The 23820-nt window shown below is 41.2% G+C and overlaps 1 protein-coding gene across 1 annotated transcript in view; it reads right to left on the bottom strand.

Moving 5' to 3' along the window:
- ATP10B (ATPase phospholipid transporting 10B (putative)) overlaps positions 1-23820 on the bottom strand; it is a 283570-nt gene that overhangs the window by 22719 nt on the left and 237031 nt on the right. Inside the window, exons 18-23 of the mRNA XM_030927999.1 lie at positions 22745-23066; positions 19733-19809; positions 18233-18358; positions 14403-14603; positions 12822-12902; positions 11349-11453 (exon numbers count right to left, since the gene is read on the bottom strand). Coding sequence (XP_030783859.1) covers positions 11349-11453; positions 12822-12902; positions 14403-14603; positions 18233-18358; positions 19733-19809; positions 22745-23066 — 912 coding nt within the window. The remainder of the gene's footprint in view (positions 1-11348; positions 11454-12821; positions 12903-14402; positions 14604-18232; positions 18359-19732; positions 19810-22744; positions 23067-23820) is intronic.

The raw sequence follows: 23820 nt of genomic DNA, 5'->3' as shown, positions 1-23820 counted from the left end.
GTGGCGGGTGCCTGGAGTCCCAGCTACTCAGGAGGCTGAGGCAGGAGAATGGCATGAATCCGGGAGAAGGAGTTTGCAGTGAGCCGAGATTGTGCCATTGCACTCCAGCACTCTAGCCTGGGTGACACAGCAAGACTCCATCTCAAAAAAAAAAAAAAAAAAAAAAAAAAAAAGAGGGGTATTCTTATTCTCCTATCTACTATGAAGGCTTTAGCATAAATTACCTACCTATTGAATAACCCTTCCTTTTGCTGTGTCTTACAGTTTTAGCTTTTGTTTATGCTCTTGCGGAAGTATGTTCCTTTTTGTGTGAGGGCCTATGGGTAGTAAACCTTACAGAGTTTATTTGAAAATTGGATTTATTTTGTCTTACTCTTGATAGTGTAGCTTTTCTAGTTTTTTTTTTCTCCTTCAGGTTTTTTGAAGATAATTACTCCATTGTCTCCTGGCTTTTCTTGTTTGGTCATCAGCGTAGGTGTTCCTTTTCAAGTAATTTGTTTATAGTCTCTGGCAGACTTAAGGGTTGCCTCTGTATCTTTTATATTATACAACTTAATTATGATATATTCAGGCAATACATCCAGATTTTTGATAAATTTTCATTCTCAATGACAATTTCTTCAAATATTGTTTCTCCATCATTCTTTTTTCCTCCTGAGATTCCTATTTAGAGAGGTTGAAGCCATTTGTTCTAGCCACCATCTCCTCTTATTTTTCATATTTGTGTATCATTCTGGATAAACTCCCAAAACAATATTTCAATTTGGCAGTTTATTTTTTGCCAGTGTCTGATCTTGAGCAGATCCTACAAATTGTAGTTTTAATTTCAGTGCAATATTTTATTTTCAAGAATTCTAAATGTTTCATTAGCTTGGTGGTTTCTAGTATCAAACAGCTTCTGATAAAACTATACCTTCTTGGGAGGCACAGGTGGGTGGATCACGAGGTCAGGAGATCGAGACTATCTTGGCTAACACACTGAAACCCTGTCTCTGCTAAAATTACAAAAAATTAGCCAGGCATGGTGGCACATGCCTGTAGTCCCAGCTACTCGGGAGGCTGAGGCAAAAGAATCTCTTGAACCCAGGAGGCAGAGGTGCAATGAGCCAAGATGGCACCATCTGCACTCTGGCCTGGATGACAGAGCAAGACTTCATCTCCAAAGAAAAAAAACAAAAAACAAAAAAAACCCAAAACCAACCAAACAAAAACCATACCTCCAAACAGCTTGCCATTGTTATCTTTTCTTTAGATTTCTTTCTTGAGTAGGAGAATTTTAGACCCAGCAGTAGATGGGGCTCCAGTCTGCCCTACCCCACAGGAGCCAGAGTCCCCACTGCCATGACCTGTGTCCTGTCCCAGTTCCCAGAAAGTCTGCAGTTTAAGCCTTCCCAGTGCCTTCTTTTCCTCTTCCCTTCCTCATTGTATTGCAGCCCCTTCTGGTGTTTTTGGCCCATGAAGAAATTTATCCTGTACCTAAGCCTGGCTATGCCTTTTTTTTTGTCTTATCACTTTGTTCTGTAATTGGCACACACTGGAGCAGAGGATTTTTAAAATATTTTAAGTTCTGGGATACATGTACAGAACATGCAAGTTTGTTACATAGGTATGCATGTGCCATGGTGGTTTGCTGCCTCTATCAACCTGTCATCTGGGTTTTAAGCTCCGCATGCATTAGGTATTTGTCCTAATGCTCTCCCTCCACTTGTGTCCCACCTCCTGACAGTCCCTAGTGTATGTTGTTCCCCTCCCTGTGTCCATATGTTCTTATTGTTGAACTCCCATTTATCAGTGAGAACATGTGTTTGGTTTTCTGTTCCTGTGTTAGTTTGCTGAGGATAATGGCTTCCAGCTCCATCCATGTCCCTGCAAAAGACATTATCTCATTCTTTTTTTATGGCTGCATAGTATTCTATTGGTGTGCGTGTACCACATTTTCTTTATCCAATCTATCATTGATGGGCATTTGAGTTGGTTCCATGTCTTTGCTATTGTAAATAGTGCTGCAATAAATGTTCATATGCATGTGTCTTTATATAGAATGATTTATAATGCTTTGGGTATATCTCCAGTAATGGGATTGTTGGGCCAAATGGTATTTCTGGCTCTAGATCCTTGAGGGATCGCCACACTGTCTTCCACAGTGGCTGAACTAATTTACATTCCCACCAACAGTGTAAAAGCATTCCTATTTTTCCACTGCCTCACCATCTACTGTTTCTTGACTTTTTAATAATCGCCATTCTGACTGGCGTGAGATGGTATCTCATTATGGTTTTGATTTGCATTTCTCTAATCATTGATGTTGAGCTTTTTTCATGTTTGTTGGCCACATAAATGTCATCTTTTGAGAAGTATGTGTTCATATCCTTTACCCACTTTTTGATGGGGTTGTTTTCTTCTTGTAAATTTAAGTTCCTTGTAGATTCTAGATATTAGCCCTTTGTCAGATGGTTAGATTGCAAAAATTTTCTCCCATTCTGCAGATTGCCTTTTCACTCTGATGATAGTTTCTTTGGCTGTGCAGAAGCTCTTTAGTACATTTTCATTTTTGTTGCAATTGCTTTTGGTGTTTTAGTCATGAAGTCTTTGCCCATGCCTATGTCCTGAATGGTATTACCTGAGTTTTCTTCTAGGGCTTTTATGGTTTTGGGTTTTATGTTTAAGTCTTTTTTTTTTTTTTTTTTATTTAAGTTCTAGGGTACATGTGCATAACGTGCAGGTTTGTTACATATGTATATTTGTGCCATGTTGGTGTGCTGCACCCATCAACTCGTCAGCACCCATCAATTCATCATTTATATCATGTATAACCCCCCAATGCAATCCCTCCCCCCTCCCCCCTCCCCATGATAGGCCCCAGTGTGTGATGTTCCCCTTCCTAAGTCCAAGTGATCTCATTGTTCAGTTCCCACCTATGAGTGAGAACATGTGGTGTTTGCTTTTCTCTTCTTGTGACAGTTTGCTAAGAATGATGGTTTCCAGCTGCATCCATGTCCCTACAAAGGACGCAAACTCATCCTTTTTTATGGCTACATAGTATTCCATGGTGTATATGTGCCACATTTTCTTAATCCAGTCTGTCACAGATGGACATTTGGGTTGATTCCAAGTCTTTGCTATTGTGAATAGTGCTGCAATAAACATACGTGTGCATGTGTCTTTGTAGTAGAATAATTTATAATCCTTTGGGTATATACCCAGTAGTGGGATGGCTGGGTCATATGGTACATCTAGTTCTAGATCCTTGAGGAATTGCCATACTGTTTTCCATAATGGTTGAACTAGTTTACAATCCCACCAACAGTGTAAAAGTGTTCCTATTTCTCCACATCCTCTCCAACACCTGTTGTTTCCTGATTTTTTAATGATTGCCTTTCTAACTGGTGTGAGATGGTATCTCATTGTGGTTTTGATTTGCATTTCTCTGATGGCGAGTGATGATGAGCATTTTTTCATGTGTCTGTTGGCTGTATGAATGTCTTCTTTTGAGAAATGTCTGTTCATATCCTCTGCCCACTTTTTGATGGGGTTGTTTTTTTCTTGTATATTTGTTTGAGTTCTTTGTAGATTCTGGATATTAGCCCTTTGTCAGATGAGTAGATTGCAAAAATTTTCTCCCATTCTGTAGGTTGCCTGTTCACTCTGATGGTAGTTTCTTTTGCTGTGCAGAAGCTCTTTAGTTTAATGAGATCCCATTTGTCAATTTTGGCTTTTGCTGCCGTTGCTTTTGGTGTTTTAGACATGAAGTCCTTGCCCATGCCTATGTCCTGAATGGTACTACCTAGGTTTTCTTCTAGGGTTTTTATGGTATTAGGTCTAACATTTAAGTCTCTAATCCATCTTGAATTAATCTTCGTATAAGGAGTAAGGAAAGGATCCAGTTTCAGCTTTCTACTTATGGCTAGCCAATTTTCCCAGCACCATTTATTAAATAGGGAATCCTTTCCCCATTTCTTGTTTCTCTCAGGTTTGTCAAAGATCAGATGGCTGTAGATGTGTGGTATTATTTCTGAGGACTCTCTTCTGTTCCATTGGTCTATATCTCTGTTTTGGTACCAGTACCATGCTGTTTTGGTTACTGTAGCCTTGTAGTATAGTTTGAAGTCAGGTAGCGTGACGCCTCCAGCTTTGTCCTTTTGACTTAGTATTGTCTTGGCAATGCGGGCTCTTTTTTGGTTCCATATGAACTTTAAAGCAGTTTTTTCCAATTCTGTGAAGAAACTCATTGGTAGCTTGATGGAGATGGCATTGAATCTATAAATAACCTTGGGCAGTATGGCCATTTTCACGATATTGATTCTTCCTATCCATGAGCATGGTATGTTCTTCCATTTGTTTGTGTCCTCTTTGATTTCACTGAGCAGTGGTTTGTAGTTCTCCTTGAAGAGGTCCTTTACATCCCTTGTAAGTGGGATTCCTAGGTATTTTATTCTCTTTGAAGCAATTGTGAATGGAAGTTCATTCCTGATTTGGCTCTCTGCTTGTCTGCTACTGTTGTATAAGAATGCTTGTGATTTTTGCACATTAATTTTGTATCCTGAGACTTTGCTGAAGTTGCTTATCAGTTTAAGGGGATTTTGGGCTGAGACGATGGGGTTTTCTAAATATACAATCATGTCATCTGCAAACAGGGACAATTTCACTTCTTCTTTTCCTAACTGAATACCCTTGATTTCTTTCTCTTGCCTGATTGCCCTAGCCAGAACTTCCAACACTATGTTGAATAGGAGTGGTAAGAGAGGGCATCCCTGTCTTGTACCAGTTTTCAAAGGGAATTTTTCCAGTTTTTGCCCATTCAGTATGATATTAGCTGTGGGTTTGTCATAAATAGCTCTTATTATTTTGAGGTACGTTCCATCAATACCGAATTTATTGAGCGTTTTTAGCATGAAGAGCTGTTGAATTTTGTCAAAAGCCTTTTCTGCATCTATTGAGATAATCATGTGGTTCTTGACTTTGGTTCTGTTTATATGCTGGATTATGTTTATTGATTTGCGAATGTTGAACCAGCCTTGCATCCCAGGGATGAAGCCCACTTGATCATGGTGGATAAGCTTTTGGATGTGCTGCTGAATCCAGTTTGCCAGTATTTTATTGAGGATTTTTGCATCGATGTTCATCAGGAATATTGGTCTAAAATTCTCTTTTTTTGTTGTGTCTCTGCCAGGCTTTGGTATCAGGATGATGTTGGCCTCATAAAATGAGTTAGGGAGGATTCCCTCTTTTTCTATTGATTGGAATAGTTTCAGAAGGAATGGTACCAGCTCCTCCTTGTACCTCTGGTAGAATTCAGCTGTGAATCCATCTGGTCCTGGACTTTTTTTGGTGGGTAGGCTATTAATTGTTGCCTCAATTTCAGAGCCTGCTATTGGTCTATTCAGGGATTCAACTTCTTCCTGGTTTAGTCTTGGGAGAGTGTAAGTGTCCAGGAAATTATCCATTTCTTCTAGATTTTCTAGTTGATTTGCGTAGAGGTGTTTATAGTATTCTCTGATGCTAGTTTGTATTTATGTGGGGTCAGTGGTGATATCCCCTTTATCATTTTTTATTGCATCTATTTGATTCCTATCTCTTTTCTTCTTTATTAGTCTTGCTAGTGGTCTGTCAATTTTGTTGATCTTTTCAAAAAACCAACTCCTGGATTCATTGATTTTTTGGAGGGTTTTTTGTGTCTCTATCTCCTTCAGTTCTGCTCTGATCTTAGTTATTTCTTCCCTTCTGCTAGCTTTTGAATGTGTTTGCTCTTGCCTCTCTAGTTCTTTTAATTGTGATGTTAGAGTGTCAATTTTAGATCTTTCCTGCTTTCTCTTGTGGGCATTTAGTGCTATAAATTTCCCTCTACACACTGCTTTAAATGTGTCCCAGAGATTCTGGTATGTTGTATCTTTGTTCTCATTGGTTTCAAAGAACATCTTTATTTCTGCCTTCATTTCGTTATGTACCCAGTAGTCATTGAGGAGCAGGTTGTTCAGTTTCCATGTAGTTGAGCGGTTTTGATTGAGTTTCTTAGTCCTGAGTTCTAGTTTGATTGCACTGTGGTCTGAGAGACAGTTTGTTATAATTTCTTTTCTTTTACATTTGCTGAGGAGTGCCTTACTTCCAATTATGTGGTCAATTTTGAAATAAGTGCGATGTGGTGCTGAGAAGAATGTATATTCTGTTGATTTGGGGTGGAGAGTTCTATAGATGTCTATTAGGTCCGCTTGGTGCAGAGATGAGTTCAATTCCTGGATATCCTTGTTAACTTTCTGTCTCGTTGATCTGTCTAATGTTGACAGTGGAGTGTTGAAGTCTCCCATTATTATTGTACAGGAGTCTGAGTCTCTTTGTAAGTCTCTAAGGACTTGCTTTATGAATCTGGGTGCTCCTGTATTGGGTGCATATATATTTATGATAGTTAGCTCTTCCTGTTGAATTGATCCCTTTACCATTATGTAATGGCCTTCTTTGTCTCCTTTGATCTTTGATGGTTTAAAGTCTGTTTTATCAGAGATTAGGATTGCAACCCCTGCTTTTTCTTGTTCTCCATTTGCTTGGTAGATCTTCCTCCATCCCTTTATTTTGAGCCTATGTATGTCTCTGCATGTGAGATGGGTCTCCTGAATACAGCAGACTGATGGGTCTTGACTCTTTATCCAGTTTGCCAGTCTGTGTCTTTTCATTGGAGCATTTAGTCCATTTACATTTAAGGTTAATATTGTTATGTGTGAACTTGATCCTGCCATTATGATATTAACTGGTTATTTTGCTCGTTAGTTGATGCAGTTTCTTCCTAGCCTCGATGGTCTTTACATTTTGGCATGTTTTTGCAATGGCTGGTACCAGTTGTTCCTTTCCATGTTTAGGGCTTCCTTCAGGGTCTCTTGTAAGGCAGGCCTGGTGGTGACAAAATCTCTAAGCATTTGCTTATCTGTAAAGGATTTTATTTCTCCTTCACTTATGAAACTTAGTTTGGCTGGATATGAAATTCTGGGTTGAAAATTCTTTTCTTTAAGAACGTTGAATATTGGCCCCCACTCTCTTCTGGCTTGTAGAGTTTCTGCCAAGAGATCTGCTGTTAGTCTGATGGGCTTCCCTTTGTGGGTAACCTGACCTTTCTCTCTGGCTGCCCTTAAGTTTTTTTTCCTTCATTTCAACTTTGGTGAATCAGGCAATTATGTGTCTTGGAGTTGCTGTTCTCGAGGAGTATCTTTGTGGCGTTCTCTGTATTTCCTGAATTTGAATGTTGGCCTGCCCTACTAGGTTGGGGAAGTTCTCCTGGATGATATCCTGAAGAGTGTTTTCCAACTTGGTTCCATTTTCCCCCTCACTTTCAGGCACCCCAATCAGACGTAGATTTGGTCTTTTTACATAATCCCATACTTCTTGCAGGCTTTGTTCATTTCTTTTTCTTCTTTTTTCTTTTGGTTTCTCTCCTTGCTTCATTTCATTCATTTGATCCTCAATCGCTGATACTCTTTCTTCCAGTTGATCGAGTCAGTTACTGAAGCTTGTGGATTTGTCATGTATTTCTCGTGTCATGGTTTTCATCTCTGTCATTTCGTTTATGACCTTCTCTGCATTAATTAGTCTAGCTGTCAATTCTTCCACTCTTTTTTCAAGATTTTTAGTTTCTTTGCGCTGGGTACGTAATTCCTCCTTTAGCTCTGAGAAGTTTGATGGACTGAAGCCTTCTTCTCTCATCTCGTCAAAGTCATTCTCTGACCAGCTTTGATCCGTTGCTGGCAATGGGCTGTGCTCCTTTGCAGGGGGAGATGTGCTCTTATTTTTTGAATTTCCAGCTTTTCTGCCCTGCTTTTTCCCCATCTTTGTGGTTTTATCTGTCTCTGGTCTTTGATGATGGTGACGTACTGATGGGGTTTTGGTATAGGTGTCCTTCCTGTTTGATAGTTTTCCTTCTAACAGTCAGGACCCTCAGCTATAGGTCTGTTGGAGATTGCTTGAGGTCCACTCCAGACCCTGTTTACATGGGTATCAGCAGCAGAGGTTGCAGAAGATAGAATATTGCTGAACAGTGAGTGTACCTGTCTGATTCTTACTTTGGAAGCTTCCTCTCAGGGGTGTACTCCACCCTGTGAGGTGTGGGGTGTCAGACTGCCCCTAGTGGGGGATGTCTCCCAGTTAGGCTACTCAGGGGTCAGGGACCCACTTGAGAGGCAGTCTATCCATTCTCCGATCTCAACCTCCGTGTGGGGAGATCCACTGCTCTCTTCAAAGCTGTCAGACAGTGTCGTTCATGTCTGCTCAGACCTCTCCTGCTTCCCCTGTTGTTTTTTTAGCTGAGCCCTGCCCCCAGAGGTGGAGTCTATAGAGACAGGCAGGTTTCCTTGAGCTGCTGTGAGTTCCACCCAGTTCGAGCTTCCCAGCGGCTTTGTTTACCTACTTAAGCCTCAGCAATGGTGGGCGCCCCTCCCCCAGCCTCGCTGCTGCCTGGCGGTTAGATCGCTGCAGACTGCTGTGTTAATGATGAGGGATGCTCCGTGGGTGTGGGACCCTCCCGGCCAGGTAAGGGATATATTCTTCTGGTGTGCCCGTTTGCTTAAAGCGCGGTATTGGGGTGGGAGTTACCCGATTTTCCAGGTGTTGTGTGTCTGAGTTCCCCTGGCTAGGAAAAGGGATTCCCTTCCCCCTTGTGCTTTCCAGGTGAGGCGATGCCTCGCCCTGCTTCAGCTCTCGCTGGTCACGCTGCAGCAGCTGACAAGCACCTATTGTCTGGCACTCCCTAGTGAGATGACCCCAGTACCTCAGTTGAAAATGCAGAAATCACCTGTCTTCTGTGTCGCTCGTGCTGGGAGTTGGAGACTGGAGCTGTTCCTATTCGGCCATCTTGCTCCGCCCCCTATGTTTAAGTCTTTAATCCATCTTGAGTCAATTTTTGTATAAGGTGTAAGGAAGGAGTCCAGTTTTTTTCTGCACATGGCTAGCCAGTTTTCCCAGCACCATTTACTAAATAGGGAATCTTTTCCCCATTGCTAGTTGTCTGGTTTGTTGAAGATTAGATGGTTGTAGATGTGTGGTGTTATTTGAGGTCTCTGCTCTGTTCCATTGGTGTATATGTCTGTTGTGGTTACCCTAGTCTTGTAGTGTAGTATGAAGTCAGGTAGCATGGTGCCTCCAGCTTTGTTCTTTTTGCTTAGGATTATCTTGGGTATACGAGCTCCTTTTTGTTTTCATATGAGATTTAAAGTAGATTTTTCTAATTCTGTGAAGAATGTCTATGGTAGTTTGGGAATAGCATTGAATCTATAAATATCTTGGGCAGTATGGCCATTTTCACCATATTGATTCTTCCTATCCATGAGCATGGAATGTTTTTCCATTTGTGTCCTCTCTTATTTCCTTGACCAGTGGTTTGTACTTCTCCTTGAAGACGTCCTTCACTTCCCTTGTTAGCTGTATTCCTAGGTATTTTATTCTCTTTGTAGCAATTGTGAATGGAAATTCATTCATGATTTGTTGCTCTGCTTGTCTGTTTTTGGTGTATAGGAATGCTTATGATTTTTGCACATTGACTTTATCCTGAGTTTTTGGGCTGGGCTGAGACAATGTTTTTTTTTTTTGTTTGTTTGTTTTGACATGGAGTCTTGCTCCATAGCCCAGGCTGGAGTGCAGTGGTGCCATCTTGGCTTACTGCAACCTCCGCCTCCCAGATCCCAGTTTAAGCAATTCTCCTGCTTCAGCCTCCTGAAATCCCGAGTAGCTGGGATTATGGGCACATGCCATCATGCCAGCTAATTTTTGTATTTTTAGTAGAGATGGGGTTTCACCATGTTGGCCACGCTGATCTTGAGCTCCTGACTTCGTGATCTGCCCGCCTCGGCCTCCCAAAGTGCTGGGATTACAGGTGTGAGCCGCTGCGCCTGCCCTGACAATGGGGTTTTCTAAATATACAATCATGTCATCTGTAAAGAGACAATTTTACTTTCTCTCTTCCTATTTGAAGATAAATAGGAATTCCTATTTTAGGAATAAAAAAATTCCTATTTTATTTCTTTCTCGTGCTTGATTGCCCTGACCAGAACTTCCAATACTATGTTGAATAGGAGAGGGGGTTTTCAAAATGAGAACTCCGTGATCCAAAACTACCTTTGAGTGGCCCTTAGCCACTGCCCAGCTGGTTATGGCCTGCTTTAGCTTGTGACAGTGGTGGTGGGAGGTTGGGGTGGAGAGTTCCAATGCAGAATGTAGGAACATGTTGAGCCTACTTGGGGCTGTTTTCCAAATTTTTAATGCTTGTGCTTCCAGAAAGTCATTTGAGCTTGGCTAAGGACAAATCTTTCAGCAAAGTGTTCCCTGTGTACCATTCAATCTTATCTACTTACACTATTAGCATGGATGTTAGAGGCTCACATTAAACTGCCAGGGTTCAAAACTTGCTTCTATCTTGCAGTGCTTGGGGGCAAGTTAAACCTTATTGCATCTACCGTATTTCTAAATCTGTAAAATGGGAATATAAAAACACCTAACACAAAGGATTCTAGAGTTTAAATAATACATGCTAATCATGTAGAGAGACATCTGGCATAGAATTGTAAGCTATGAGTTTTTATAGTTATTACTGACTAGAAGAATCTAATCAGAAAGGTGACATTGCCTTCTTAGATGTTAAAAATGTGATTTTTGGATATGCTTGAGATATGGTTACCTGGAGGCACGTTTCTAAACATTCACCCTAAAATTAAAAAATGTGGAGAATTCCTCCCTAACACAGCCTCAGGCATGTATGGTCAGTGGTCAGTGTTTTCCTTGTCTCTTAAACACCCCTTAACTTTTTTTTTTTGAGATGGAGTCTCACTCTGTCACCCAGGCTGGAGTGCAGTGGCACGATCTTGGCTCATTGCAACCTCCACCTCCCATGTTCAAGCAATTCTCCTGCCTCAGCCTCCCAAGTAGCTGTGAACACAGGCATCTGCTACCATACCCAGCTAATTTTTTATTTTTAGTAGAGATGGGGTTTCACCATGTTGGCCAGGCTGGTCTTGAACTCCTGACCTCAGGTGATCTGCCTACCTCGGCCTCCCAAAGTGCTGGGATTACAGGCATGAGCCACCATGCCTGGCCATACCCTTGAACTTTTTATCAATTGATATTATCTATGTTTGCAACTAATTGTCGCATTGTTTTATATCTGTTAGTTTTAACATCCTGGCTAGATGAAAAGCAAGTTGAGGCCAGAATTTTATCTTTTTCACCCCTTTCATCTCTGTACAGATAGGACATAGGTAGCAGCTTAGTGTGTATTTATTGAGTGGATCAATAACACAGAATGAAACAATTCAGAAATTTGAGTATAGTCAATGGACAGGAGCACAATTTTCAAGCCAAAGGGGCTCTGGGACACTTACCCATGTCTTCATTTCCATTGCCTGGTGCAAGAGGATTGTGGTGAGGGAGATGGTGTTGATTGGTGTCCCAAAGGTAAAGACGTCTATGTCAGAGCCCTTATAGGTCTGCAGAGGAGGAACAGACAGGCATTGTCAGGTATGCGTGTGGACTTAAAACTTTGGCTTTGACACAGTGTTTGTAAGGCATCAATGAAGGCAGTTTGTCGATGGAGGAGGAGGAGGTACCCAGCTGCCATCCGTGTGGTACTGATCTGAGGAACAGATCAAGATGAGAAAGGAACTGATAGGACTAATTTAGAAATGGTGTTTGCAGGAGTAAGCCAAGATGGGGACTGTAAAACCATTGTGGAATGAATGAAGACAGAATTCATTGAGAGCCCTTCAGACAGTATGCTAACAGCTGAGGATACTTCTGTGTTTGCCTATGATGAGTTTACTCTATTAGGCACAGTGGATGTGGTACAATTTAAGGAAGTAAGTGCTGTAATAGAGGCAAGTACAAGGTACCCTGGGAACACAGAAGAGAGGATATACTAGCTGAGACCAGAATAAGAGGAGTTAATCACTTGGAAAGAGAGGGTAAATGCAGTTCCAGCAAAGGTCAGAACTGAGGGTGAACACAGAGTTTGTAGAACTCCAAAGAGGTCTATATTGTAGGTCTGTTGAGCATATTCAAGGGCAAAAGATATAGCAGGAAAGCCAAGCAGAGGCCTGGCCAGGGAGGTATTGTAAGCCAGGAAATTCAAGCAAAGCACAAGATCCCTGCCTCCCCTAGCCCCATCATCTCGCTAATTATGAAAGAATAGGAGCCCAGAGATTGGATAAGCAACGGTGTTTACCTGGTGGCGATTGCTTCCCATCCTGTTCCCTGGGTCCAGGAAGAGGACATATATTGTTTGCTACCTAAATTCTCACCATTTAAACTGAGGAATCAAACTGAGATTGGGCTGGTATCCCTTACTATCTGCATTCTTGCTATTTTTTTCAGATAATGTGGTATCTCATTGTCAGAACTTGCTGCCTCTGAAGGCTAGCTTCCTTGACTTTCAAAGCACAAGCCTGTATAAAAATCAAGGGTAGTAAATTCAAATACCTTCAGTGTTCAAGTAGGAAACAGTTAATGAGTGAAGATAGTCAGGTGTAAGACAAAGGGGAGTGGTAGAGACTAAGGCAAACTGGAGAACATGCTCACAAGGTGAGCCCAACTGCAAAGTCAAGTCCAGATTTTTGCTATAAGGGAAAAATGACCCAGTATAAATATAGCTTTCAGTTTTTCAAGAGCCAGCAGAAATCAAAATGTTTAGGTAGTGTTCTGACTTTTCAAACACCTTGGGTTGGATGTAGTCTGCAGGCCACCTGTTTGAGCCTCTGCTCTAAAGTGTCCAGAAGGCCACGACTAGTCTGGAACTTTATATAAAAAGGACCAGTTCTTCTCTGCAATTTATGTGATTAGAATGGGACTATATGACTTACCAGGTAAGGGATAAAGAAACAGATGAGGCTCTGGTAGAATGCATCTGCCATAGAAATCCAGAAAGTCGACAGGTTATAGCACTGCCAGGAGAGAACACACCAGTAGTTACCACCCTTATAGCAAGTCTCAATTCTTTGCAAGCAACTTTCTTGCATGTGGCTGGGACAGACAACCAGATACTTACAATGCCTCTTGTATTTGTGGTAGTAGAATGGAGTAATTAGGAACAGACTTGGGGGTGACAGACTTCAGTTCAACTAACTGTGTGACCTTGTGAAAATTACTAAACTGTGCAGAGAACTAGTCTCTTCTTCCATGAAATGTGGGCAAAAATAACACAGTCTATCTCCTTGGGGTTCAAGAGGACTACATGCAATTGTGCCTTAGTACCTAGTAAGTACTCAGGCCTCAGTGCCTAGCAAGTACTCAGTTATTCATCATTATCACTCATTAGCTCTATTGCTAGTGCTGCTACAAACTCGGTACGTGTAGAGATTCTAAAGTGTCTAAGTGGCATCTGAGAGATCTCAATCATAGCCTGAATCACAGGTTCCCAAGAGTTTCTGAAGCTCAACAGCTTCAGAAACAATGCTTCTCCGGCATCAATCTTTGTGCCTTCCCTGGGAAAAGTCAAACCTTTATAGTTTTTGGGTTTTGCTTCATTAACTTATTTTAGATACTCAAGGACTTTGTTATGCAGCCTGCACGTTGATGGGAAGGGTAAACTTAAAAGAGCCCAAGATGAACACGTGCTCCCACCATGCCCCCTTCATCTGGACTGCTTGGGCTTCTGTGTTGCTCTCTCCTCTTGTCTTTGGGTTACAACTAGGCTTGCTGTTTGTCTATAAATAATTGCCAGCTCTCAAACACCACACCTGGCTTTGCCCTCCTTTCCTCCAGGTGCAAGATACTCTCTGGCATTGCAAAGTCCCTCTTCCCAGAGCTCCCTCTTCGAGGCATCCGGAGTCTCTTGATCCAGCTTCTTGCTGGTGCTGGGAGTGCATGCTGTCTGACTTCTCCAAATCACTCAGGGCTGCAGTGTGGCCTCTCTGGACCTCCTAGGATGCCACCCGATGACTTCTCAGGCCTGCCTTAGTCTATTTGATACCAGCAAGTTCTAAAGCACATGTAATTTTGAGTTCTACGCTTTACCTTCCTAATATGAAAACAGAACCATTGTATATCTTATCCAGTGAAAAGCAAGTGGCTATAAATCCCAACAGTTCCCAAACTGGGTTTTGGGGGTTCTATCGATGCATCTCAGAGCCTGGAGGGGCCCGCCAAAAGGTATAGGATCTTTCTGCATGCCTCTTCCCCTTCGACTAGGGCAGTCCCATATTAATGTGTGATATAATTAAGAAATAATTAAAAATACCCACTAGTCTGGCCCAACACCCTCAACAGCAAATGGGAAACAGGTCAGGAAAGAGAGAGGAGTTACTCAAAGGAAATGATGGAACAGTGGTCAGAATGCAGGCTCCTGACCCCAGCATATAGCTCTTTCTCTGATGCCTCCAGCAGGGAGGTAGAGGTTAGTATGAAGCTGAAGTCACCTCCCCTTGGCTGCCCGATCCCCTTACCTCAGAGTTCTGGCCACTCTTGTATAGCTCAGGCAATGCCAGGAGTGTTTCTGCAGAGATGTCTTTGTCAAGGACTCCAAAGACGAGAGGAGGCAAGGAGGTAAAGAAGAGATTGAAGAATATCATCTGCCAGTAATCAATCATGGTGGAGCTGGAGAAACCACAGAAGAACTGATACCAGAAGAGCAGGTTGACATAGCACTGCAGGCAAAGAGCATGGCCTTGTGAGTGGGACTCCGTGTGCAGCAGGTCACCAGCTGCTGCTTGGGACCTCTGGGAGCTGCTGGAGTGGCAGTTTCCTCATTTATAATACACAGAGTTATGTAAGGATTAGAGGTAATTCTAATCCTCGGAGTAGTAGCTACCGCTGTTACCACTACTACTATTGCTACTGACATTCTTCAGGACCTGAAGGGAATTCCACCAACTTGTTTAAGGGGAGTGGATAGTGAATCTTCACTTAACATTGCCAATAGGTTCTTAGAAACTGCAACTTAAAACAAAATGATGTATGGCAAGTCCTGGAATAACATTGCTTCATTCAACATCACAGTTTCTAAGAACCTATTGATGACATTAAGTGAGGACTTACTGTACCATGGTGGTTAAAAGTACAGAGTTTGGAGGCAGAGAGGCCTGGTTTTGAATCCCCAGTTCTGTCACTTACTAGCTGTGTGACCTTGGACAAACTGCTTAACCTTTCTGAACATCATTTCATCATTTGTCAGCTGGGAAGAGTAGTACTTAGACCAATGGCATGTGAAATATGAATGGTAGTAGAGTGGTAATAGAAAGAGATGCCACTGACAAAGGGGTAATGGAAAGACTGAACCATGAGCAGGACATCTGGTAGGATGATGACCTCGTGAGAAGGTTGACTTCACTATACTTTCCTAATGGTCATGCAGCTCAGAAGGGTAAATGAGAAAATCTGCCTAAAGGTTGTTCGTTTTTTTCTAAAACTCTTTCTCACTCAAGATCTCCTGTCTTGTGGATGGGCTGGGTCACTGTTATTGTCTGCCATATTGTGATATGGTTTGGTGATTTGACCAAGGTCATACATATAAGCAGCTGGTCCTGGAGTTAGAACTAGAACTTCTCAGTTATGTGGGGCTGAGGCACAGAGATGTGAAGGGTCTTGCAAGAAATCATTCAGCAGGTTTGTGTTCAAGCTGTAACTCCTATTTCTGAACTGCTGAGTCAATGTTATTTTGGAGGGGCTCTCTATTTTAACAAACATATTGCCACTAGTAGTAACATTGGTGTAAGATTTGACCTTCTATATGTGCCAGGAGTGAGATATACATCAGTATATTAGCATATAGTACATCGCTGGATGTGCAATACACACTATAGATTGTCCTAACAACCTTGCAAGGTTAATATTGCTAATAGCAATAGTACTATGTTATTGTACTAATATATCACACATGTTGATATGAACAATAATCACATTATTAGGCCCACTCTACAGATGAAGAATCTGAGGTTCTGACATACTGTTGCCCCCTGCCCAAATTCAGAGCTAGAGAGTGGTACAATCAGCATCTGAATTTTCAAAGTTCTTTCTCTTTTTGACCACCTCTAAACTTTCTCGTCCTATCTTTGGCTTGTACAATTAGACTTTCCTAGACATATACAGCTTGCAAAGCTGAAAATATTTATTATCTAGCTCTTTGAAGAGAAAGCTTCCTGAGACCTGATGTAGACAGTAAGCCTCACGCGGGCCATGATTGGCTTGATTCTTGCTCTATACCCATTGCTCAGCCCTGTTCCCAACACACAGCAGACATTCAATTGTTGTTTGAATTGATGTAGTTAATCTTAGCTCTATGCTAACACCCATCCTGGAGTTTTAACATTACTGAGTGCTTCTTTCCTACCGAGGCCCTGGTAAGATCTTGGTTGTTTTTCACTTCTGCTTAACTGGAATCTTTGTACCTTGCAGGAAGTGCATTGAACCCTGTGGCAGCATTGCTGAGATTGGATGCCTGTTCTTTCTCTCAAGAAGCTACAGTGCAGTAATTAATTCATTGTTCAAATTTCAGAGCAGGCCGGGTTTTAATCCCCTCTGAAATTGGTTTCGGATGTGGAAGTCATAGTTCTCCACCTTCTAATTGCAACAGGGAAATAATGTGGCATCAGTATCGCAATTTTGAGCATGGCATTGGGCTGGAAATAAATATCATTTAAGCTTTGAAAGCGTGGCTGCTTGGAAACGTTTTCTTTCCTATTTCACAAATTTAATGCAGAGAAGAGGCTGTGCTTATTGAAAAGAATTATTCCTTGAGCTGCCAAAAAAATTAAACAGGGGCATTTTGAATTCTAAGTAAACAGTCTTTCACTCTCAAAGTGAGTTTCAAGTCAGATGGAGTGACTTGTTTGCATAGACTTGCTGAGATAATATTACCATTGAGCTGACTGAATTTACATTACTTTTTGTCATGCTGTTTATCTACATATACATTGAACTTTGCACAGGAAGTCATTCCTGAGCAAGAGTGACTGTGTCAGAGTCTGAAAGAGACTGGAGCAAGAGGAAAAAACATGCAATTTTGTAGCTACTACCTGGCTAATGTTTCTCTTCCATCACCTTGGTCTTAATCCTCCCCTTTCACTTATGCAAAGAGGAGTCAAATTCTGTTTGGAGGATCTTGGAGTTTATTGAAAGCCTTTGAACTAGATAATGAAAAACTCAGTCTTTTGTTCCCTCCATTAGTATAGCAATGTTCTGACTTCTTCCTATACTCATTGTAAATAAAGGGTTTTTCAAACAAGAGTCTTCTGACAGTTTTAATACCTCAATTGGTATGTGTTTGCTTTGGGACCTCATCAACAAGACAGAAAACAACATAGTTTTTAGGAGACACAACTTATTGTTTGTATTTGTATAGGGCTATATGCTTTTCAGAGCTCTGACTCTAAGGCCTCTTGACATAGAATCATAGTTTCCCCATATTATTGATGAAAAGATTAATTAATCTCTGTGCACTTCAGTTTCTTCAAGGTCATACAGCATGTTGGAGTCAGGTAAGATTACGCAGACAATCTCTTCACCTCAAACATCTTTGCCATGTAGATATTTTATTTAGTATCCTGCCCTCCAGAAACTCCCTGAAAGAAAGCCAGGGGCACTGAAGTGATGTACAAATCCCAAGTTGAAGCCATGGGCTCCAGCCTTATATTCTATGAGGTACTTTTCATCTTCACTCTCCCAAGGCATGGGGTGTAGCTCTTGCATTGAGCTGGCTCTATATAGAGAGGAAATCTAAGATACAAGTCAGACTAGCTCTTCAAATACTTCTTTGTTACAATAAGAAAATCTCATTTGAGATTTAACTCTAAGAGTAATGACAGCAACAACAATAACAAAAATGGTTAACTTTATAGACGATTATGATATGCTAATCACTATATGCAAGCTTTCATTTAGTTCTCATAGCAAATATATGAGAAAGGTACTCTTACCACCCCCCATTTTACAGATGGTGAAACTGAGATTTAGGGACACTGCCACATATGGGAATCTGGATTTTGAACCCAATGTGTCTGACTCCAGAGTCTACACTAGTAGTCATTCATGCTGCCCTCTGTGTGCCAGGTGCTTTTCATACAGCATTGCCAATTCTACCAATAACTTCACAAAAATAGAAAGTGAAGAGTCTAGCTCAAGGTCACAGAGCTATTAAGGAACAGTTTCAAGATCCAACACTATGCCAGCCGGACTCGTTCCTTTTATGCTGAGGTGCTTTGCCCACTGCTAGGGGGAGATCTGGCCCTGTGGCAAGGACTGCCAAGGCCTGGGGGGGAGGATGCCACAGGCTACTTACCACATTCTTGTAGAAATAGTATACCACCATCCTGGCCAGGCGTGAGTAACACCAGTGGCCGTGCACAAGCAGTAGCTTCTTGAGATGCTTAAAGCGGGCAATGGCAAAGTCGCTGGACATGACAGCCTGAGAGGGGAGAACAGACACATCAGCTTCCATCCATGGCTGCCAGTGCCCCAGAGGGACTCTCTCAAGGGCGTTGCTTTGGTCTAGGCCCGTGGCCAGCAGAGTCCTAAAGACCCCTTGTTGTGGTCACTCTTGGGTAGCTTTTTGGATTCTGACACCCCACCCTCCCTTCTGGGAAATCCAAACTTCACTAGAATCCAAGGAGGGCAGATCAGAAGGGATCAGTGGTCTAAGGTGGCTCTGCATCCATTTATCCAGCAAGCAGGATTTATAAACAGGAATGTTCAAAGAGTACCATAAACTGTGTCTTGTTCTGAGTAATCCCAGGGGCAGAAGACGTATTTCAGCTCCAGGTAAAGGAAGAGCTGTCACTTAGCTCCATCTGTGACTGTGGCCCATTATGTATCAGGCACTGTACTAGGGATGCGATGGTTAACCAGAGAGAAGGGAGTTCTATTCAAGCAATTTTCAATCCTCTGAACACTTTCACCACCCCTTGAGGCAGGCCATTGGCTCCATTCACAGATGGAGCTAAGTGACAGCTCTTGCTTTACCTGGAGCTGAAATACATCTTCTGCCCCTGGGATTACTCAGAACAAGAAACAGTTTATAGTACTCTTTTGAAAACATGAACACTGAACATGCCTGTTTGTAAATCCTGGTATAAATTTTGGTCTAATTCCCTGTGCCTCAGTTTCCCAATCTAAAAAATGGATAACAATCCATTAGAGGGTGTGATGATTATTAAAGTTCAATGAGATCCTAAATGTGAAGTGTCTAATGCAAGCCAGGATGGCTTTGAATGTGGCCCAAAATTATGAGACTTATTTTTTTTGCAGTTTTTTAAAACTCATCAGCTATAGTTAGTGCATTTTGTGTGTAGCCCAATACAATTCTTCTTCCAATGTGGCCCAGGGAAGCCAAAAGATTGGATACCCCTGGTCTAACAGATTGCTAGCATATAGGAGATACGCCAAAGGGTAACATTTCAGAACTATTCTGCAGCTTTCCCGTCAATGCTCTCTATCCTCATCAACAAATTTAAGCAGTGCCAAATGTTTACACTGGTGGTGGAAATACAATTGTTAATGGCTCAAAACCCACAAACACAAAATGTTGTCTGTTTTAATGGGAACATTTAGCAGTCAAGTTAGTATTCTTCTTTTTTGAATTTTGACACTATGAAAGTGTACATTTGCAAAATGATTTCCAATGTCCTTATGTCTGTCATTGCTTATGGAGGGCATTGCAACTTTGGATGTGGGTGGAAGTTCTCAGGGAGAAGTTTCTCCAACACTCTGGAGATTTCCTTATATGTCAACTAAGGACCAAAGAAAGGAAGGAAGAAACAAGAACAGTTGCAGAGAACAATACCTGCATGCCTTCCTGTCCAGATATTCCAATTCCAATATCAGCAGCTTGAATCATGCTTACATCATTTGCTCCATCACCTGAAAGAGAGGTCATGAGGTATTTTTGGTTCAACTGCTCAGTGACAATGAGGTAGCTCTAAAGTGTCCCCAGTTATGTACAATTGAATCCTTTCAACATTAGTGCTATAGAAAGTCATTGCTATAGTACTTTCTTCTTTGGACAATAGGTCCACCATTTTCTTTACCATTCAACAAATATAGGACTTACTGTCTTTTTTTTCTAGGCACAGCGTTAGGTATTGGGGATATAATGGTAATCAAGAGACTTGGGCAGTTTTCAAAAAAAAAAAAATGCCTTCACAAATGTTACAATGAACTTTACTGATCAGCAAATGGAGAAGTTGAGCAACTTAGAGACTTGGCAAGGGTAATTCCACTAGAGAAAGGACCCAGGAGAAATGGAACTCAGATCTTTCAGATTCCAGGGCCAACACACTTCCCCCAGTCAAACTTGAAATACTAACCATATCAAGACAACTGGACAGTTTGGACAGTGAAATCATCAGAAATTGTCAATGGTTTCCAAGGAGAGGGATGATATTCTGCTTTGCTTCTCAGTGTAGAAAAATGAGATTGACTCATGTTTTTGAAATACATTTAGTCACACTGAGTTCCCATTCAATGAACTGAGTTGTTTCAGGAAACTGGAGGTAAGGCATAGAAAGACACACACACACCCCCACACGGTCTCCTTGTATACCAAGACTGTTCAAGATCTTTCTGTGATGAGGGAAATGTTCTATATCTGCACTGTCCAATACAGAAACCAGTAACCGCATGTGACTACGGAAATTTTGCTGGTGAAATTCGATTTAATTTAAGTAGCCACAGATAGCTTTATATAGCGAGGCCTTCCCCAGAAGCTAAACTCTCCCCAGTGCTTTATCTTTTAGATGGGAGTTCAGCAAACTTCTTCTGTATAGGGTCAGATGGCAAATATTTTAGGTTTTGTGAGCCAAGAAGCAAAACTGAACAGTTATTCTTGCTGAAAGGCTATTAGTATTTTATAAATTTTACATTGAAAAATAGAAAAATCATTCTTAGTATCCATACAAAAACATGCCGTGGGTTGGATTCAGCCTGCAGGCCATAGTTTGCCAACCCTTGTTGTTGTAGACTATGCTGCCTTCATTCTTTTCCTGGCCCTACCTGTTTTCTAGCAGTTTCTCAGAATAAGCCACAATTAATGTTTATATTATTATGATATAGAATTTATATTGATATTTTATATCTTTATATAGAAAGATAAAATTTATATCTATATATTTTATATCTTTATAAAGATATAAAGTATCATATATGTTTATTATATGATGTATTATGATGTAGAATATAAGATGGGAGGGAGAGAATGATTCTTCTCCTAGTTATCTGAAGACACATTTATTGGTCTTAAAAATTTTGCCATAAGTAGCCTTTATTCTAAAATTTTTTTTGATTTCATAGCAATGCATAATTTTAATCATCCCCATGGCAGAATAAATCCAACCTTTAACCTCTTCTGTTAGTGAACCAGGAGAAGTAGAGGTGTGAAACCATGCTATTTCTTGCCACGCTGGTTTTGTTTCTGTTGCTATGGGAGTGAAGCAAATATCTGACCTCAGAGAAAATCATTCTTGGGCCATTGCCTTGTGTGTGTCTGAATTTCTGAAGAGGACAATTCCGGGCATAAAAGTAGGATGTCGTTGCTAAAGGTTTGCTCTCTGCTTTCTTTCTGGCCCACTCTTGTTATTCTCTACTGTTCTTACCTGAAGACCAGGAACAAAACCGTCATGTTTAATAGGGTTTCTATTTGAAATGTCAGGAAAGAAAATCTTTTCTCATGCCTGTGTAGAAGGAGGAGAAGCTGGCAACATCTGTAAGAATATCCCTAAGAGATATCCCTGTCCCCATTTCATCCCCTAAGAGAAGGCAATATTTACTATGTGCTTGGTATGTGCTGGGCAGGGGATCCAACAGTGAATAAGGCTGACATGATCTTTCTGCTCAAGGAACTCGAGTAGATGTTCTACTGAGTGAGGGTCTACTGAGGTCTACTCGAGTAGATGTTCTACTGTGATGGTCTACTGAGGAGGCCATCACAGAAGGTATGACAGTGCTTTGAGCTATGAGTCCTGGTTGCTGTGGGAGCCCCCAGGGGAAAGCAAAGTTAGGTGGGATTGGAAGAAGTGTTTTACAGAGGAAATAACTTGTGCAAAGGCCCAGAAGTGAGAGAGGACATGGCCCAGAATGGTAAACAGTTTCATTTGTTGGAACATGGAAAGGCAAATGTGGGAGAAAGAAAGGTGACCACAATAAGAGCTGTGGCTGAGGGTAACAGAAGATCACAAAGATTCTTTTAAACCAGGTTTGGTTGTTCCTGAAAGGTGTTAAGTAAGTGCAGTTTTCATTTCTCTGTCCCAACATGATTAAAGTTTAGCCCCCTCTGAAAAATTCTTTATCAACCAATGCTAGCATCTATTGGTGATATGCTTTGTGCTGGCCTCGTATTTAGAAATAAACACAAGTTAAACACGAGACAGTTCCAATCTTTAAAATCTCCCCACCAGCCATCAACACTCAGAATACTATCAAATCCCTAAACATCTGAAGCTGTGCTATGCACAAAGTATGAAAGGGAAAATGATCTGCATCCCAGAATTAAGATGGTCTGAGTATATATCATTGATTAAACTACCTGGATGCACTGAATTCAAGGCCCCTGCTGGTTTTGACCTCCATCTAAATCCTGATTTATCTTTAGCTGACTTGCTAGTTCCAGGAACTTTGATGCACTGTCCCACTTCATCCCCTAGTTGCTGCATCTTGATTGTCATTTTGAACTCTCTCCCTCTAAGACAATGACTCACAGCCTAAACATTCTGACTTTGAGACCTGACCTCCCACCTCTGGTCCAGTCTTTCATCAGATCATCCCTGCCAAGGTGCCACCCGCATCTCAGTATGATGGGTACCTATGGAGAGGGTCATGACGTGCAACTTGTCTCGCACCAACTTGACTATCATACTCTTCTGGAGTGGCGTGGAGCGGCAGCACAGGACGGACCGACAATACTGGGTCAATTCCAGAAACTTCTTCTCTAGCTTTCCTTGGAAGATGGCATTCAATGTCCTCCCGTCGATGACCAACCCAGCTTCTGGAACCACAGCTTCTGAGGTGATGGATGGTGTCTTGGAAGGTAAGTGGAACCCAAAGAGCTTGCGGTCTGGCTTCTGTAGTTCATGAAATTGCTTTAGCTCTTCCAATGCACAATTGAGGATGGATTCACAGGTCTCCTATAAAGAGGCATAATAATACAGTATTTTGTAAGCAACCTTGGAAATGCATGTTAACAATTTCACTTTATTCTTTAGTAAGATAGTCATAAAAATCTACTACCATAGAGATTACTTATAAACTATTCTCTAATTTTTACATTTCTCTGCAATATATGACATAACATCAAAGGAATATTAATTTGGAACCAAATTAACAGACAACATAGAAGACACTGCTTGTGAGTGGGAGTGAAAATAGCTCAGCAAGATGGAGATAGATACAAGGATGGCATAATAAATAATACTAATATGATGGTAAATAATGACAATATGTCATGCTGGTATGGTGCTTTCTATTTCTCACAGGTCATTTAAGTTTCCCTTTGTTCCTCAGAACATTCCCGTGTGGTAGATAGGGTGTGTATTCCCAGTCTTAGAGATGAGGAGATTGAAATGAGATCTTTAATAACTCACCCAAGATCATCCAAACTTAGTAGTGGAGTCAGGATCATTACCACTTGAACTGTGGCTTCCTAATTGAAAAAATACATTGTCCCTGTGTTTTTCCATTGTTGTATTCCACGAAGGGTGCTAAGAACTGTGGCATGAAGCATTGATCATATTGGTTTGAACGGACTATGGTTATGAAAGTCTTATTGATGGAAATAAACTTATTAATTTTTTTCTGGTGTTTGCCTTGAAATATAGTGAGAAAGTATTTCCTTTTTCAATTTTTTTCTTCCATTACTTTTGGTTATATCAAAGATAGTCA

Source organism: Rhinopithecus roxellana, chromosome 3 (genome assembly GCF_007565055.1).
Source record: "Rhinopithecus roxellana isolate Shanxi Qingling chromosome 3, ASM756505v1, whole genome shotgun sequence".
Classification (NCBI taxonomy): Eukaryota; Metazoa; Chordata; class Mammalia; order Primates; family Cercopithecidae; genus Rhinopithecus; species Rhinopithecus roxellana.
The sequence above is the reverse complement of the archived record's forward strand: the minus strand, read 5'-3'. Positions and strand labels throughout refer to the sequence as shown.